The sequence below is a fragment of the Emiliania huxleyi genome (assembly GCF_000372725.1).
Source record: "Emiliania huxleyi CCMP1516 unplaced genomic scaffold EMIHUscaffold_397, whole genome shotgun sequence".
Taxonomy (NCBI): domain Eukaryota; phylum Haptophyta; order Isochrysidales; family Noelaerhabdaceae; genus Emiliania; species Emiliania huxleyi.
This window is the reverse complement of record NW_005198989.1, coordinates 1-15,018: the sequence shown is the minus strand read 5'-3', so window position 1 is coordinate 15,018 and position 15,018 is coordinate 1. Positions and strand designations below refer to the sequence as shown.

General features: G+C 66.6%; 4 protein-coding genes across 4 annotated transcripts; 3 read left to right on the top strand and 1 right to left on the bottom strand.

Moving 5' to 3' along the window:
• Positions 1 to 549: 549 nt before the first annotated feature.
• Positions 550 to 1,433, top strand: EMIHUDRAFT_243721 (hypothetical protein; the record flags this gene model as incomplete). Its single annotated transcript, XM_005770936.1, has 2 exons — positions 550 to 723; positions 1,332 to 1,433. Coding segments are annotated over 2 exons (276 nt in total), but the record flags the coding sequence as incomplete, so codon positions are not given.
• An 804-nt stretch (positions 1,434 to 2,237) lies between these two features.
• On the bottom strand, positions 2,238 to 3,056 carry EMIHUDRAFT_243720 (hypothetical protein; the record flags this gene model as incomplete). The annotated part of the gene is made up of 1 exon (XM_005770935.1): positions 2,238 to 3,056. One exon carries the CDS (start codon positions 3,054 to 3,056, stop codon positions 2,238 to 2,240), a length of 819 nt encoding a protein of 272 aa, XP_005770992.1.
• Positions 3,057 to 8,449: 5,393 nt separating this feature from the next.
• EMIHUDRAFT_243717 (hypothetical protein) lies at positions 8,450 to 13,782 on the top strand (the record flags this gene model as incomplete). The annotated part of the gene is made up of 8 exons (XM_005770934.1): positions 8,450 to 8,611; positions 9,707 to 9,758; positions 9,895 to 10,090; positions 10,159 to 10,198; positions 10,519 to 10,593; positions 10,644 to 10,754; positions 10,940 to 12,574; positions 12,640 to 13,782. 8 exons carry the CDS (start codon positions 8,450 to 8,452, stop codon positions 13,780 to 13,782), a joined length of 3,414 nt encoding a protein of 1,137 aa, XP_005770991.1.
• A 253-nt stretch (positions 13,783 to 14,035) lies between these two features.
• EMIHUDRAFT_243716 (hypothetical protein) lies at positions 14,036 to 14,661 on the top strand (the record flags this gene model as incomplete). The annotated part of the gene is made up of 2 exons (XM_005770933.1): positions 14,036 to 14,591; positions 14,627 to 14,661. 2 exons carry the CDS (start codon positions 14,036 to 14,038, stop codon positions 14,659 to 14,661), a joined length of 591 nt encoding a protein of 196 aa, XP_005770990.1.
• Positions 14,662 to 15,018: the final 357 nt, after the last annotated feature.

Here is a 15,018-nt window from a genome sequence, read left to right as displayed (position 1 = left end):
ACCCAATGAAGGCGCGAGATCTGGGGAGATCTAGGGGAGATCTGGGGAGATCTGGGGAGATCTGGACAGGCTAGCCTACGACGAGGCGCGAGATCTGGGGGAGATCTAGGCGAGATCTGGGGAGATCTGGGGAGATCGACCCTATGAAGGCGCGTGCGCGCGCGGAGAGCCGCGCCACGTGAACCCCCGGCCCCCTTCAAACACGCCTCGGTCGGTCTGACTGAAGAGACAGAGAGGGGAGGACACAGGAGAGGAGAGGAGAAGAGAGAGGAGTGGCGAGGAGACGAGAGGAGACGAGACGAGACGAGACGAGAGGGGAGGAGACGAGAGGAGAGGAGAGGAGAGGAGAGTCAGGCCACGACTCCCACCTCCGCCTCTAACCGGCCGCCGCCGCCCGCGCGGCACCCGCGGCACCTCCCGCCCCCCCTAGCGCTGCTGGCCGCTACCCCGCCGGCGTCGCTACCCTCGCCACCGCTGCCGCAGCGCCTCCGCACCGCCTCCGCCGCCCCCCTCGCCGCTTCGCCCGTGATGCTCCGTGCGCCCTCTTAGGCGGCGCGTGTCGATGCCTCAATCTCCGTCCTGGTCGACCTGACCGGCGCCAACGAGCGCATCTTCAAGTCTCCGATCCCGCTCCTCTACACGCGGCTGCTGTCGCGCTTCCTCACCGCGTTCCTGCTGCTGCTACCGCTCGCGCTCTGGCAGGCGAGCGGCGAGAGTCAGACAGTGAGACAGCACCAGCTTCCAACGCCCTCCTTCGCTAGCCCCCTCCCCCTCTCACTGGCCACCTCTGTACACACACTCGAGGTTGCCTTCTCTTACGGAGGAGAGAGCTGGACTCTGCGCGTTGCCTCTACACATTGCGAGCGTCGCCGAGACCTGGCCGAGATCTGGCCGAGGTGTCGTCCCGTCACGTCCTGCTGAACACGCGCCGAGATTGAGCCGAGATGAGGCACTGCTCCGGGCAGCGAGCGCACCCTCCCCCCGAGGCTCCCCCGAGTCTCCCCCGAGGCTCCCCCCGAGTCTCTCCCCGACTCTCAATCGGACGCCCTCTCTGAGCTCCTCTCCGTTCCGCTCCCGCAGGCGCTATCTCCCCCATCTCTCCCCACATCTCCCCATCTCTCCCCACATCTCCCCACATCTCCCCACATCTCCCGCCAGGCGCTCGGCGAGTCGTGGAACCACTGGGCGGTCATCCCTGCCGAGCTCTTCATCTCCTTCTTCCTGTTTGGCATCGAGGAGGTCGGCATCCAAATCGAGGCGCATTCCCCGCCGCTGCCGCTCGACGCGCGTCCTGCTTCGTTGTTGACTCGCGCGGAGTGGAGTGTCTCTAGGAGCCCTTCTCGGTGCTGCCCCTCGAGGCGTTTTGCAACGGCGCCATCGCCGCGACGTCGCAGGAGCTGCGTTCCCGGTCGGGTGACACGGAGTCGGAGTGACTGTCTTGACGAGGGTCTGTCCTGTCCGCAGGAGATGCTCAACGCTGTCGAGTCCAAGGCCTTTGGAGGACGCGCCGAGGGGGGGAGGAAGGGGCGACCGTGTCTGAAGGGACCCCACTCGCTACTTAGGTCTTTGAGGAGGAGCCGAGGTGAAGCGGATCGCGAGCGCCACGCCTGCTGGAGAAAGAAATTGCTATCGACAAAGCGGGCGCGGCGACGCAGGTAGAGCTGTAGGTTACGAGGGCCGCACCGCCGCTAGCACCGCCAACGCTCGAGTTCGCCCGGCGAGCCGAGAGATCGGCGATGCCGCGCGCTCGCGACTGGCGGTGGGGCTGGCGCTTCGGGGGCGGGCGCGGGAGGCAAGGCCGAAGGGAGGCGCCGCCAGTGTAGGGCGTGTCTCGCGAAGTTGGGGAAGTTTGCTTGGGGGGGGGTTGCATGTCCCGTCCTGGATGTCTTGCATGTGATGAGCGCTCCACTCTCTTAGTGAGAACGGGGAGAAAGATTCAAAAAAATCTCGAGAACACAGAAAAACGAGCGCCCGCGTCGGCCTGGGTATAGTGCGCTAGTCAGGGGAAATGGTCCACTAAAACATTCATTTTCCAAGCCCCAAACCCAGGGGTCCGTCTTTGGGCGGATGGCGCGCTTAGCCTCCCGCACCTATCGCGCCGAGGAATTGTGGAGGCATCTCATGTTCATGTTACGCTGAATGTAATGTTGAGTAGACCGCTGCGCTGCCCAGGGATGGCAGTAGGTGAGATCTCCCCCTGTTTGCATTGGTCGGAAGAGCAGGCGCACTTCACCCAGTTATAGAGGACAGTTGCCACGTTGGCATATCTGGCTGCCCTGGTCATAATACTGCCAGCGGACCTCCTGCGAACATCCATGGTATGGGTCGCACTGTGCGTTGCAGCCCGAAACAACGCCTTGGCAGCTGTCAGCATCATATACTGCATAATTCCGTACCCCTGTCTTGCCAAGCGCCGTTGCCGCAGTCATGCACGCGTCTTGGCTTGGGATCGGTTCCCATCCGGCGTTGCAACAAGCGCCGTCGCACGAACATGACGATATACCCCACGGTCCGATATTGTACTCGCACGACTTCCAGTACGAATTCCACTCGCCGTGCGTCGTGGCCGAAGTGCACGGCGTCGTGATCAGGAAACAATCCTTGTGATTGGGACTCCAATCAAACGCCGTGCAGGATGTCTCCGAGTCGCACGCATCTTGGCATGCCTGACGCGAGATCGAGCACGGCGCCGACCGATAGGAGTTCCACTCCGGATGGGGCGTTATTACATTGCACGTGTGGCCGTTGACGATGAGCAAGCAGTCGCCGTGGGATGGGCTCCAGTCGTACGCGTTGCAATCCTCAGCCTGTTCGCATGCCTGCTGGCACGTCGATTGAGAAACACTCTGGTAGTTCGCCCACGGTCGTCGCGTGTTGCTGCCTGTCCGCCCTGCGCAGTAGCCGCTTGCAGCCGGGTCCCACCAGGGCGCGGGTACTGCCTGGTATCCGCAGCTGGGTGGGCGTCTCAGGACGCCGTCCGAGCCACGCTGCGCGCAATATGCGCCGTAGTGCGGTTGGTAGCCTGAGTCCGCAGAAAGGCCGCAGGAGTACATCATGCGCCGCGCGAGCCGCCGCCGCTCGGTCACGTCGAGGCGACGGGTTTCGTTCACCGCCGCTGTCTCGGATGCCCACATGTCAAGGGCCTCCTCTTCGTAGAGCTGCAGGTCATCGTTGCTGACCGTCACCGACGAGCACGATGCGTCGGCCTCGCAGACCACGTACTCGGTGCCGTTAGGTGCGGAAGCATCTTGCAGCCCGGCTCCACGACGTCCGACCGCAGCCGCAGCCGCAGCCGCAGCAGCGGGCGCAGCCGCAGCAGCGGGCGCAGCCGCAGCCGCAGCAGCCACGGCCGCCGCCACCGCAGCCGCAGCCGCAGCCGCAGCAGCGGGCGCAGCCGCAGCAGCGGGCGCAGCCGCAGCCGCAGCAGCCACGGCCGCCGCCACCGCAGCCGAAGGGTGCAAAGCGCCCGGGTACTGCGCATGTTGCGCAGCCAGGCAAGACGCAAAAGACCACCCGGCCGCTGTGCTACTACGAGCCGGACGGCGAGCGGGCGGACCAAGGGCCTTGCCGCAAGTGCCGTCTCAAAGACCCGCAGCACTTCAAGCGCTTTGCTCACCCCGAGCGGAGCAAGAGCGACGGCAAGACCTGCTCGTGCTCGCGCTGCCAATCGGCCGCGGAGGCGGCGCGCGTCGAGAGCGAGCGCAAGCGGCTTGCGGCCGAGGCTGCGGCCGCGGAGGCGGCGCGCGTCGAGAGCAAGCGGCTTGCGGCCGAGGCTGCGGCCGCGGAGGCGGCGCGCGTCGAGAGCAAGCGGCTTGCGGCCGAGGCTGCGGCCGCGGAGGCGGCGCGCGTCGAGAGCGAGCGGCTTGTGGCCGAGGCTGCCGCCGCTGAGGCGCCGCGCGCCAACGTCAGCAACTACACCGCCACGGAGGGACTGCAGAAGCTCGAGCAGGCGGAGATGGCGGTGACGGCGCAAAAGGCAAGGCACGGCGGCGACGAGGCCGCTGGGGCAGAGGCGCTTTACCAGCAGTCCAAGCTCAAGGTGGACGAGAAGCTTAAACGGTTTAAGGAGAGGGAGCACATCGAGGTGGCGCCCGTCTACCTAGGCGACATCCACCTCCCGGAGTACGCCAACCTGAAGCAGACGATCACGACCGTCAAGATGCAGGAAATGATCGAGAAGGAGTTCTACACCATGTTGGAGCGCACCTACAAACACCACCCTCTCAAGGAGTACTTTGAGCCGCGCAGCGACGGCAAGCAGGGCTACCAGCCAAAGACGGTCTCGCAGGGCCTTGCCGGAAACCGAAAGGAGAGGATGTTTGACATCGACCACGTGGTGCCGGACAACTGGGGCGGCATCAACCACCCGCGCAACATGGTGGTCATGCACCGGTCGATGAACCGATCCTTCCAAGACGCCCTTCCGGAGACGAAGTGGTACTACCTTTCGCAATCGCATCGCAAGTCAGGCGTGTTGCGGCGCGTTGCTCTCTTTGTCAAGGAGGTGCTCGGCAGCAAGGCGGTGAAGAAGGCGATCGAGAGCGCGATTCAGGAGCTGAAGGATCTCTAGCTCTCGCGCGAGTGTGGAGGTGTGGGGCCCGCGGCGCGCACACCGCGACGGAGTGTCGACGTTTCTTAGAGTCTGGTGATTAGTCTTGCTCCGGCAGCTCGTGGTGCTCGTGGGCGCGAGAATACTGGTCCGTCCCCGACCCACCGTTTGAGCATCGTTTTTGGTGTGTACGTGTAGCTTCGTTGCGCGCGCTGCCGAGCATGAGGCGGATTGTGACGCGAGCGGGATTTTGCGCGGTGCACCTGTCCTCCGCTCGCCCTCTCCCGTCCGAGGTAGTCCGAGGTGCCCTCTGGTGAGGGAATTCCCCCCCTCCCCCCAAACACACACCTCCCAAGTCGACACTGCTACCTCTCTGACGTCCTCCTCCCCGCCGGCGGCGCCGCGGACGTCTCGCAGCCGCCCTCTCGCCGGCGGCCGCGCCACGCGCCCCCGCCTCCCGCGCCTGCCCCTCCTCCGCCGCCGCCCGCCGGCGGCTGCGCGGCGCCGCCCCTGCCGGGCCTCCGCCGCGCGGCGAGCCGTTCTCGCCAGCGGCCGCTGCGTGGGTCGGGCAGCGGCGGGACCGCCTCAAAGCCGCCGGCCAAAGGCAGCCGCAGCCTGCGTTCGACTCGTGTGGCGTCTACGGCGGCCCAGACGAGCGAGGCGGCGATCAGCGCGAGGCTTGGCGCCGGCAGCACCGCGTCGCCCTCAAAGAGAATGTACAGGTAGACGGCCGCATCGGCGCAAAAGCAAACGTAGCCCGCGTAAAAGAGGTGGAGGTTGATCATGGACTGGCGCCGCAGGACGAGGACGGCGCGTGTCATCGAGCCCTCGGGGCCGCGCAGCCCAAGGCCGGGAGCCAGCACGCAGAGCATCGTGGTCCGCACCACGACGAGGAGCTGCAGGATGGTTGCGGCCGCGGTGAGCGCCATGTAGGCGTGCAGGAGGACAACGTGGCCGGCCCCGAGCTCGGAGGTGGGGACAGCAATCTCGGCGTACTCGCTGCTGGCCTTCTCGGCTAGCGAGTTCTGCGGCAGGTAGCGGCCGTAGAAGGCGCCAAAGATGAAAATTGCGAGCATCGCGCTAATCAGCCCCAGCCGCTGGTTATTGTGAATGTGCAGGGCGAGCTCCTTGTCCTCAATCGTGACGAGGGCACGGCGCAGCGACTGCTGCAGGTCGAGCTTCCGCGCGAGGATCATGGAGAGCGGCCGCACAGGCGGCGGCGCGTCGCTGCGGCGCCGGTCACTGCTGCCGTCGCGCGGCGGCGCCAGCCACCAGTGTTAAGTACGGCCGGCGGGCTCGGACGGGCAGCCAACTTGTTTCTTGAGGGAGGCTGTCCGCACCTGTGTCAGCCTGTAGTCTGCTGTCCCGATGCCGATCATCTGGCCCGCTGGGTGCGCTTCTTAGCTCTCCGGCCCTGGATGTGAGGTTACTGACTGCACTCCAAAGTGCTCCGAGATGCGCGATCTCGGGCCGCGCCGCGCAATCTCGGGCGATCTCGCGCTATCTCGGGCGATCTCGGGGCCGCGCCGCGCTATCTCGGGCGATCTCGGAGCGTCAGCGTCGCTCGCGCGGCGGCACACCTGCTCAAAAAGGGAAGGGCCCGGTTGGAGCCACGGGGCTCACGTGCTCGCTCGGGGCGCCGCCTCACTCTGCGCCACTTTTCTTACCCCTATGGGGTCACAGCCCCGCCGACACTTATCTTTGTGCTTCAAATTTTTGGGGGGGGTCACAGCGCACGCGCCAGGGACTGGCCGCCAAAAGGCGAGTCGCTCCCGAGTTTTCTTTTCCTCGCCATTTTCTCCCGCGTCAGCCCCGGCGCCGCTCGCCTCGCTGCCGCCGCCACCGCCGCCGCACACTGCCCCCTCACCGACCTGCCCCTTGAGCTTCTCCTGCGCGTCATCACCTGCTGCGACCCCGCCGACATCGCTCGCGTCGCGGCCGTCTCGCTGCTCTTCCACGCCTCGCTTGCGCGAGAGGCCATCCGCTTGTGGGCGCAAGAGCGCGGCTTCGAGCTGCCGGCGCTGCCCGAGGGCGAGAACTGCGCCGTGCGGTGGCTGTGCCATTCGGCGCTGCTGCGCGAGTCCAACCCGCCGGTGAGGGCGGCGGCAGGCCAGTACCACAGCCTCTTCGTCAACGGCGAGGGGCGGCTCTCGTCGTGCGGCTCTGCGCCGTCCTACAGCCTAGGACTGCTCGGCCACGGCGAGGGCGTGACGCGGCTCAACACGCCGGCACGCCTCCCTTCCCCGCTGGGTGGCGAGCGCGCTGTGAGCGTGTCGGCTGGTGGAAGCGCGCACAGCCTGGCCCTCACCGCCGGCGGCAGCGTCCTGAGCTGGGGCAGTGGTCTCTACGGCCGGTTGGGCCACGGCGACGAGCAGAACCAGCTGCAGCCGAAGAAGGTCGAGGCTTTCACGAGCCGGGCCGTCCTCGCTGTGTCGGCTGGAGAGTACCACAACCTCGCCCTCACCGCCGACGGCGCTGTCTGGAGCTGGGGCAGTGGAGCCGGTGGCGAGCTGGGCCACGGCGACACGCAGGACCAGCTGCTGCCAAAGAAGATCGAAGCCTTGGCGTGGAAGCGCGTCGTCGCTGTCTCGGCGGGATTCGCGCACAACCTCGCCATCACCGCCGACGGCGCCCTCTGGAGCTGGGGCGGGGGAGGCTTTGGCCGGCCTGGCCACGGCGACCAGCAGCGCCAGCTGCTGCCGAAGAAGGTCGAGGCCTTGACTGGCCAGCGTGTCGTCGCTGTGTCGGCTGGAGCTGGCCACAGCCTCGCCCTCACCGCCGACGGCAGTGTCTGGAGCTGGGGCTCTAGTGGGTACGGCCAGCTGGGCCACGGCGACCAGCAGGACCAACTGCTGCCCAAGAAGGTCGAGGCCTTGGCTGGCCAGCGCGTCGCCGCTGCGTCGGCCGGAGGCAACCACAACCTCGCCCTCGCCGCCGACGGCAGTGTCTGGAGCTGGGGCGGAGGAGACGATGGCAAGTTGGGCCACGGCGACGAGCAGCAGCAGCTGCTGCCGAAGAAGATCGAGGCCTTCACTGGGCAGCGCGTCGTCGCTGTGTCGACGGGACCATACCACAGCCTCGCCATTACCGCCGACGGAGCTGTCTTCACGTGGGGCAAGGGCGAAGCCGGCTGCCTAGGCCACGGAGAGGACCTGCCGAACCAGCTGCTGCCCAAGAAGATCGAGGCGTGGGCGCCGGGGCAGTGAGGTGGGGGCTGTCTGTCATCCGATATTCTTACGCTAGGGGGGGGGGGGGGGGTCCTGACACCATCGTGTGCATACAGATTGGGGGATGGGGGAATGGGGGGAAAGTGTGGGCCGGGGGGGCGCGGGTGCGGGTGCTGGATGCGGTGCGGTGCGTGCAATCCTGTGTTTGGCGTCATGTTGTGTGTGCCTTCGCTTGTTAATATTAAGGTAGGTAGGTAGAAAGGTGAAGAACAGCCAGGCTCGGACTGGACACCAACGCGGTATGGGTGGACGCTGGACAGATGATGACGACACGCACGAGCGACACACAGACACAAACAGGCTCACAAGACACACAGCCATCTGGCTGCCACACACCCTGAGTCGGCGTACACATAACTCAGGGCCACATCCTCCCTGTCGCCCCCCCCAGCACTCCACGGTGCCAAGGGCACAAACAAGGGCTAACATCGAAGTCTAGCTCAAAAAGAAACGCGGTCGGGATTTGCGCACACCCTTGCGAGCGAACCCAGCGAGAAGCGGCGAGAGACTGCGAAGAGAGATAGGAAGAGGCAGACTCCCTAGGGTGGGCGACGGCTAGCGCATCACACACCTCTCCTTAAAATCCCTGTGTGGTGGCGGCGTGCCGTCCTCCCATCCCTCCCTTGGCTTGCGTGTTTTCTTTCTTTCTTTTTGCGAGCGAACCCATCGCGCGATGGCCTCCCACCGCATCGGCGCCCGCCTGTCTGGCCTCTCGCCAGAGCAGCTCGTCGCCTTCATCGACGAGCAAGCGCCTCTCTGGAGCGCCGCCGCAATGCGCGTGGCGGAGGAGCACGCCGCACGGCTCGTGGAGCAGCCCGAGTGGATCCTCTCCGAGGTCCTCCTCTCGCCGGACCTCGCCCCGCACATCCTCGCCCAGCTGCCGACCGAGGCGCACGCCGTCAAGGGGACGTGCCGCGCGTGGCGCCGCGGCTGGAAGGAGACGCTGAAGAAGCGCGAGAGGGCGCGCCTGGTTGTGATCGGCGGCGAAGACGGAGAGGGCGACCTTGTCAGCTCGCTGGAGCGGTACGACCCGTCAACGAACGAGTGGGAGGAGGAGGCTGGGGCGCCGATGCCTACGGCACGAACGGGTGTCCGCACGGCGGTGCTTGACGGCAAGCTCTACGCGGCGGGCGGCCAGGATGAAGACGACGGCGCAACTTCCAACTCGCTGGAGCGGTACGACCTTGCTGCGAAATCGTGGGAGGAGGTGGCGCCGATGGCGACGGCGCGGCAGGCTCACAGCATGGCGGTGCTCGACGGCAAGTTGTACGCTGTGGGCGGGTACAGAGTTGGCAGCGGCCTCAGCTCGGTCGAGCGGTACGACCCGGCGGAGAACGCGTGGGAGGCGGTGGCGCCGATGGCTGAGGCGCGAGTTGCTCACGCCGTGGCGGTGCTCGACGGCAAGCTGTACGCTGTGGGCGGGCACAACAACGGCTTCCTCAGCTCAGTCGAGCGGTACGACCCGGCGTTGGATGCGTGGGAGGTGGTGGCGCCGCTGGCGGAGGCGGGGAACCTTCACGCCGTGGCGGTGCTCGACGGCAAGCTTTATGCTGTTGGCGGGTACAACTACGACGGCGGCGCCCTCAGCTCGGTCGAGCGGTACGACCCGGCGTTGAACGCGTGGGAGGCGGTGGCGCCGCTGACGCTGGCTCGCCTCGGTGCCGGGGTGGCGGCGCTAGAAGGCAAGTTGTACGCTGTGGGCGGCACGGTCGAGGAGGAGGACGACGAGGCTGAGGGCGAAAGGCCGGCTCACTCGGTGGAGCGGTACGACCCGGCCTCGAACACATGGGAGGAGGTGGCGCCGATGGCGACGGCGCGGTCCTTTCCTTCCGCGCTCCTGATGTAGAGAGAGAGGGGGGGCATCGAGGATAGGTGAAGAACAGTGTGAGAAAGAAGTGTGCGTGTGATCCCGTGGTTCGACCCTATCCAGTGCTCAAGTGCTCAAGTTGGTAACCTCACACCCGGCGTCGCCAAAAAGAAACGTGCTAGAGAGTACCTCGCCCCCCCAAAAGCGAGATCCTCTACTGGCCCGCGCCCTGCTCTCTCCCAACACAAACATGCACATGTGTGCATGGCTTCCCTTCGGGCCCGCGTCGCGGGCCTCTCGGAGAGGCTCAGGGCTCTCGCCAGCGCAGCTGTGCGCCATCATCGAGGCGCAGGCGGGCGCGAGCGACGCCGCGCTGCGCGTGGCGGAGGAGCACGCCGCTCGGCTCTCTCGAGGTTCTCGAGGTGGATATCCTTTGGCCGCGTTGGGTAGCGAGGCGATTGGTGTGACGCGATCCACGCAGGCGTGTTTTCTGGCGGCCGACCGTCAGTGCACGGAGTTGCCCCTTCTCCGACTGCCCCGGCTAGTTCCCGAGTTTCGCGGGAGTGACCGCTCAGCTCGTGGTACGTGGAGCAGCCCGAGTGGGTGCTCTCCGAGGTCCTCACTCTCGCCGGACCTCGCCCCGCAGCCCGCACATCCTCGCCCAGCTGCCGACCGAGGCGCACGCCGTCAAGGGGACGTGCCGCGCGTGGCGCCGCGGCTGGAAGGAGACGCTGAAAAAGCGCGAGAGGGCGCGCCTGGTTGTGATCGGCGGCGAAGACGGAGAGGGCGACCTTGTCAGCTCGCTGGAGCGGTACGACCCGTCAACGAACGAGTCCGGGTGCACCGGGACCCAGGCAGCTGTGAAGAGTCTGCAAGGGTCCGTGCCAAAATGGCCAAAATCGAGCCTGGTTTGGCCGACTCTGCAGTGGCCGCAGGCGGTGATGGCGGAGGCGTACCTTGTGTGGGACCTACGCGCCGGCGAGCTGGCGGGCGCGCGACTCGAGCAGGCGGTCGTGTACGGCAAGCGGCTCGAGACGCACGCGAGCGGCGTGCGGACAAGGAGTTGGGCAAGTGCAAGCGGCGGCAGGCGGGCGCGGAGGCGCTTCTCGCTGTCGTTCCAGTGCAGGACGTGCCGACGCCAGAGGAGCCCGCGGTCGAGGAGGAGCCGGCGGTCGAGGACCTGCCTGCCAGCGACTCTCGTCCCGACGACGCGTCTTTCTTTTTAGGTGTACCTGTGTTAGTGCCAGTGCGCGCCAGTCCCGTGCCCAGTGTTGTGCGAGGGAGTTTTCTGGTCAAATTCTTTGTATGCTGTGAGAGAGAGTTCGGGTCGTTGAATTCTTTTTTATCTCGTTACAGGCGCCGTGGATTGCCGACGAATTGGACGCGCCGACGCGCGAAGTCTGGCTCGCGTGCGTGCTCGCCTTCGAGCCACACGAGGCTGCCCTACGGCGCTTCGTCCAGTACATCATCGAGGGCCCGTTCATCGCGTCGGCTAGCAGCCTCGCGGCGAGTGAGCTGAGTGCGCTGCCGCAGCCGTGGGTGTGGTCGCAGCCGTACCCTTCGACCACGAAGGTCTTCCCCAAGTCGTACGGCACGTGGATGAAGAAAGATGCGGTCGCGCAGGGGTGGATCCGCGTCCTCTTCGGCGGAGCCGGCACGGTTGGGCTGCACCGCTTGGGCGCGCCGTCGCAAATCCCGTGGCACAACGCCGACGAGCAGAAGTTCGCGGACATCGTCTCCGCCGACCCGGCGAAGCAGCTCGCCGCGGCGTGGGAGCTCGCAAAGATGCTCGTCGGCTCGCTCGACAGCGACCGCGCCGTGGCCAAGGCGAAGACGGGCGCCGAGGGCTTCGCCGTCGATGGGCTGATGCTGCTGATGCGGTACTGCAAGCTGTTTGAGGACAGCGTGCCTCCGCTGCAGGCCGCTGGCGTCCTCGATGCAGGCGGCCCGCTCGACGAGGCGGGCCGGGCGCGCAACCACATCTTCCACCCCAGCGGCGCGACGGCGCCCGGCGAGTCCAACTTCCAGCTGACGCAGGCGAAGAAGGAGGAGCGCATCGGGAAGCTCGAGGCGGTGCTGGGCCTGGTGGAGAGCTGGGCGGGCCTGCCGGCGGGCTGCGGGAGCGCCATCGCCGCGGCGAAGGCGAAGATGGCGGAGATGAAGAAGCAGGACTACGCCATCGGCGACTTGCGGCATGCGTACGAGATGTACCTGCAGACCGCGGCGCAGATCACCGCGGCGCAGATTGCGGACCTCAAGGCGGAGGCGGGCAACATCAAGGACGAGGTCGCGTCGCTCGCCAACGGCGTGGCGATGCTTTGCGCCGCGCTGCCCGACGACTGGCGGGAGATTGCCGAGGGCCCGCTCCGCAAGCTCGGGCTGGACCAGCTGCCGGAGCGGCTAGACACCCTGCAGGCGCAGCTCGAGCAGGCGCTGACGGCGCGGCTGCAGGTGGTGGAGGAGAAGGTCGACCAGACGCTGGCCGTGGCAGAGCGGACGGACGCGGGGGTGGCGGCGCTCCGCGCGGCGGCGGCAGCGGAGCAGCAAAAGTCGCAGGTGCAGGATGAGCTAGCTCTCGAGAGGTCGCTCCACGAGCTCAACGCCCAGCGCTTGGAGCATGACGCCCAAGGCTCAAAGCTCAAAGCAAAGGAGCTTGAGACTCTGGCCTTGGCTGTGAAGGCCGGCCACGTGCGGCTCGAGGATCTCGGCAGCGCCAGCCCTACGGCCCGGCGGCTGAGTATGCAGCCGCAGCTTGAGGCTTTGCTCAGCATCGGCGGCGGCGGCGGCGCAGGCGCGACGCTGCCTGTGGCGAGCTCGTCCGCCGGGCCGTCCTCCTCCTCCTCGCATAGCGGCGGCAGCACGGCGTCCTCCGTCATGACCATCACTATGGAGGGGAGCTTGTCGGGACCGCCGCCCTTCGACCGCCAGCAGTTCAAGGAGAAGTTCGCCAGCAAGCTCGACATGACGCCAGAGCAGCTCAAGCTGAGGACGGTGAGCCGCGGGGGGAGGCGGCAACACGAGGTGCAGACGAGCCCGGGCTTTAGCATCTCGTTGAGGGCTACTTCCGCTACGAGTCGAGCCGCCACGATTCGACCTCCTCGGAGGACGGCAGCGATGTCTCCGACTTGTCCGCGGCCGAGACGGACATTCAGTCGGCGGTCAGGCTCGCCCTCAGGCCGCGCCGCATCGCCCTCGACGCAATCGAGGTGCTCTGGACCGAGGAGGGCTCCATCATCGTCTGCGTCAAGCTCGACCTGCCGTACGCGCTCAAGCTGATGGACCTGTACTTGCGCGGCGACTCGAGCTTGAAGGACGAGCTGCGCGTCATCGGAGTGGGCTTGGGCGGCGCCGCCGCGCAGCCGAGTGAGGAGTCGATGCGACAGTTCGACGAGCCCGTTCGCAGAGTGCTGTTCGCGCCCGACCATTTCGCCGCGTTGGGCATCGCGCGCTCTGCGACCGAGCGAGAAATCGTCAAGGCCTATCGCTCTGTGATGAGAGAGCTGCATCCGGACCGTCAGGTATCGGCGGCGCAGGCAGCAGAACAGCCATCGGACTCTGATGGCGCGGCTCTCCTCCAGCAAGCGAGGGAGGGCACCTCCCTTGCAGCGGAGGGGGCGACGCCGGCAGCGGAACAGCCATCGACTCTTGCCTGCGGCGTGGCTCCTCTGCAAGCGAGGGAGGGCACTTTCCTTGCAGCGGAGGGGGCGTCGCTCGCCGCAGCGCCCGCAGCGCCTGCAGCGCCCGCAGAGCCCACAGCGCTGTCGGGTGCGCGTGCTGCAGAGCCCGCTGCACTTGATCCAGATGCAGAGCTGCAGCGAGCTTCGGCGGCGGCGGAGGCGGCGCGAGCTGCGCTCGAGGAAGCCGTCGCCTCCTCGCATGGATTTCTTCTATCGATTGTAGACCGATTGCACCCGGCCACGTCGGGAGTCAGTGATGAAAAAAAGAATGGATGGCCACGCAATTTGAGTGACAACTATTACGAATTGCAGGGAGATTGTGAATTGCATGACATCACAATGAGAATACACCCGAACGAACTCGGGAGCCGCGTCGCGGAAATGGGCGGGAAACCCAAAAGACGCGTGGCTCGCACTCCGAACTCAGATTTCTTCTTTCAGTTGCAGACAAAGCGCGACAGGTTCTGCCCCCTCGCGCTCCATGGCCCCAGCCCCGCCGCGCGCCTCTCCGGGGCGCTCTGAGCCGCGCGCTCCGATGCGCGACACCCACACACCCTTCCCCGGCTGCCCGCAGCTCGCGGGCCCCGCACCGCTGGGCCGCACCACCCACCCACCCACCCACCCACCCACCCACCCACGATCCGTGGTCTACCCCACTTTTTCAAGAACGGGACGCGGGGTGGTATGAGAAAAAACGAGCCGCAGCGAGGTCTCGAGGGGTTGGTCTCGCGTCGGGATGGTGATGCCACGAAATCGGTTGGACCTTCCCACGTCCATGTGCTTGCGATTGATCGTCCTGCTTGCGGTATTGGCCGCCAAGGGCGGTCCTTATCCGAGGATCGACGACAACCGCAGCTGCCCCGGCGGGCCGCACAAGACCCGCTCCGCCCTTTCCGGCTGCCGCGGCGGCGGCGGCTGCGCGGACACCTGCGAGGACAACCAGTGGAGCGAGTCATCGCCCGAGGGTGGCTCCGTGTGTGCGTGGGACGAGGGCGTCGTCCTCTACGCCGGCTTGGAAGGCCCACACGGTTCCGACCGCAAGCTCCTCTGCCCGCTGTGCGCCCGCTCTGGCACCTGCGCCATCGTCCTTACGGCGGCCGCGTCTACCAGCGCCCCCATCGCAATGGAGGCGTCTATTTGGTCCCATGCCGCTGCTGGGCATGTTTGGAAGCTGATCGAGATGGGTGTCGGCGCCGGTGCCACCGTGTTGCTCGGGACATTCGCCTCGCTGAACCCAACCGCCGCTCTCGCCCGAGTGGCCTTCGCCCAGCTCGTCGGCAAAGCGGCCGCGTCTCCCACGGATCCACAACCGGCAGTCCAGCGGGGTGTTGGTGCGAAGTCCTCTCCGCTCCGGGGTGTTCGGCAGAGCTCTACGGAACCTTCTCCAAGGCAACAGTCTGAATTGCCGCAGGATCTGGCCTCGCACCTGCCCGCCTCACCGCGGCTCAGACCGCGGGGCCTGAGCAGCTCGGTGCCAGAGCCCCCGAGCCCGCCGCCGCCCTCCCCACCGACGCCGTTCTTCACCACCGTCCTCTTCGGTGATCGCCCTCCCCGATGCACAGATTGAGCATCCGCTTGCTCGCTACGATGATCGGAGCGCGCCTATCAAACCGCACAGACAGGGGGCGCCATAGGACACCCCAGCGGCACACGAGCATGCCAAAGGCACACTCGATGGGCATGCGTGTGCTGCACTGCACATTGCCGTACGCGTCGCCTCCCCCCGGGATAACCTTGGTTGCGCGCCCGTGTAAACCC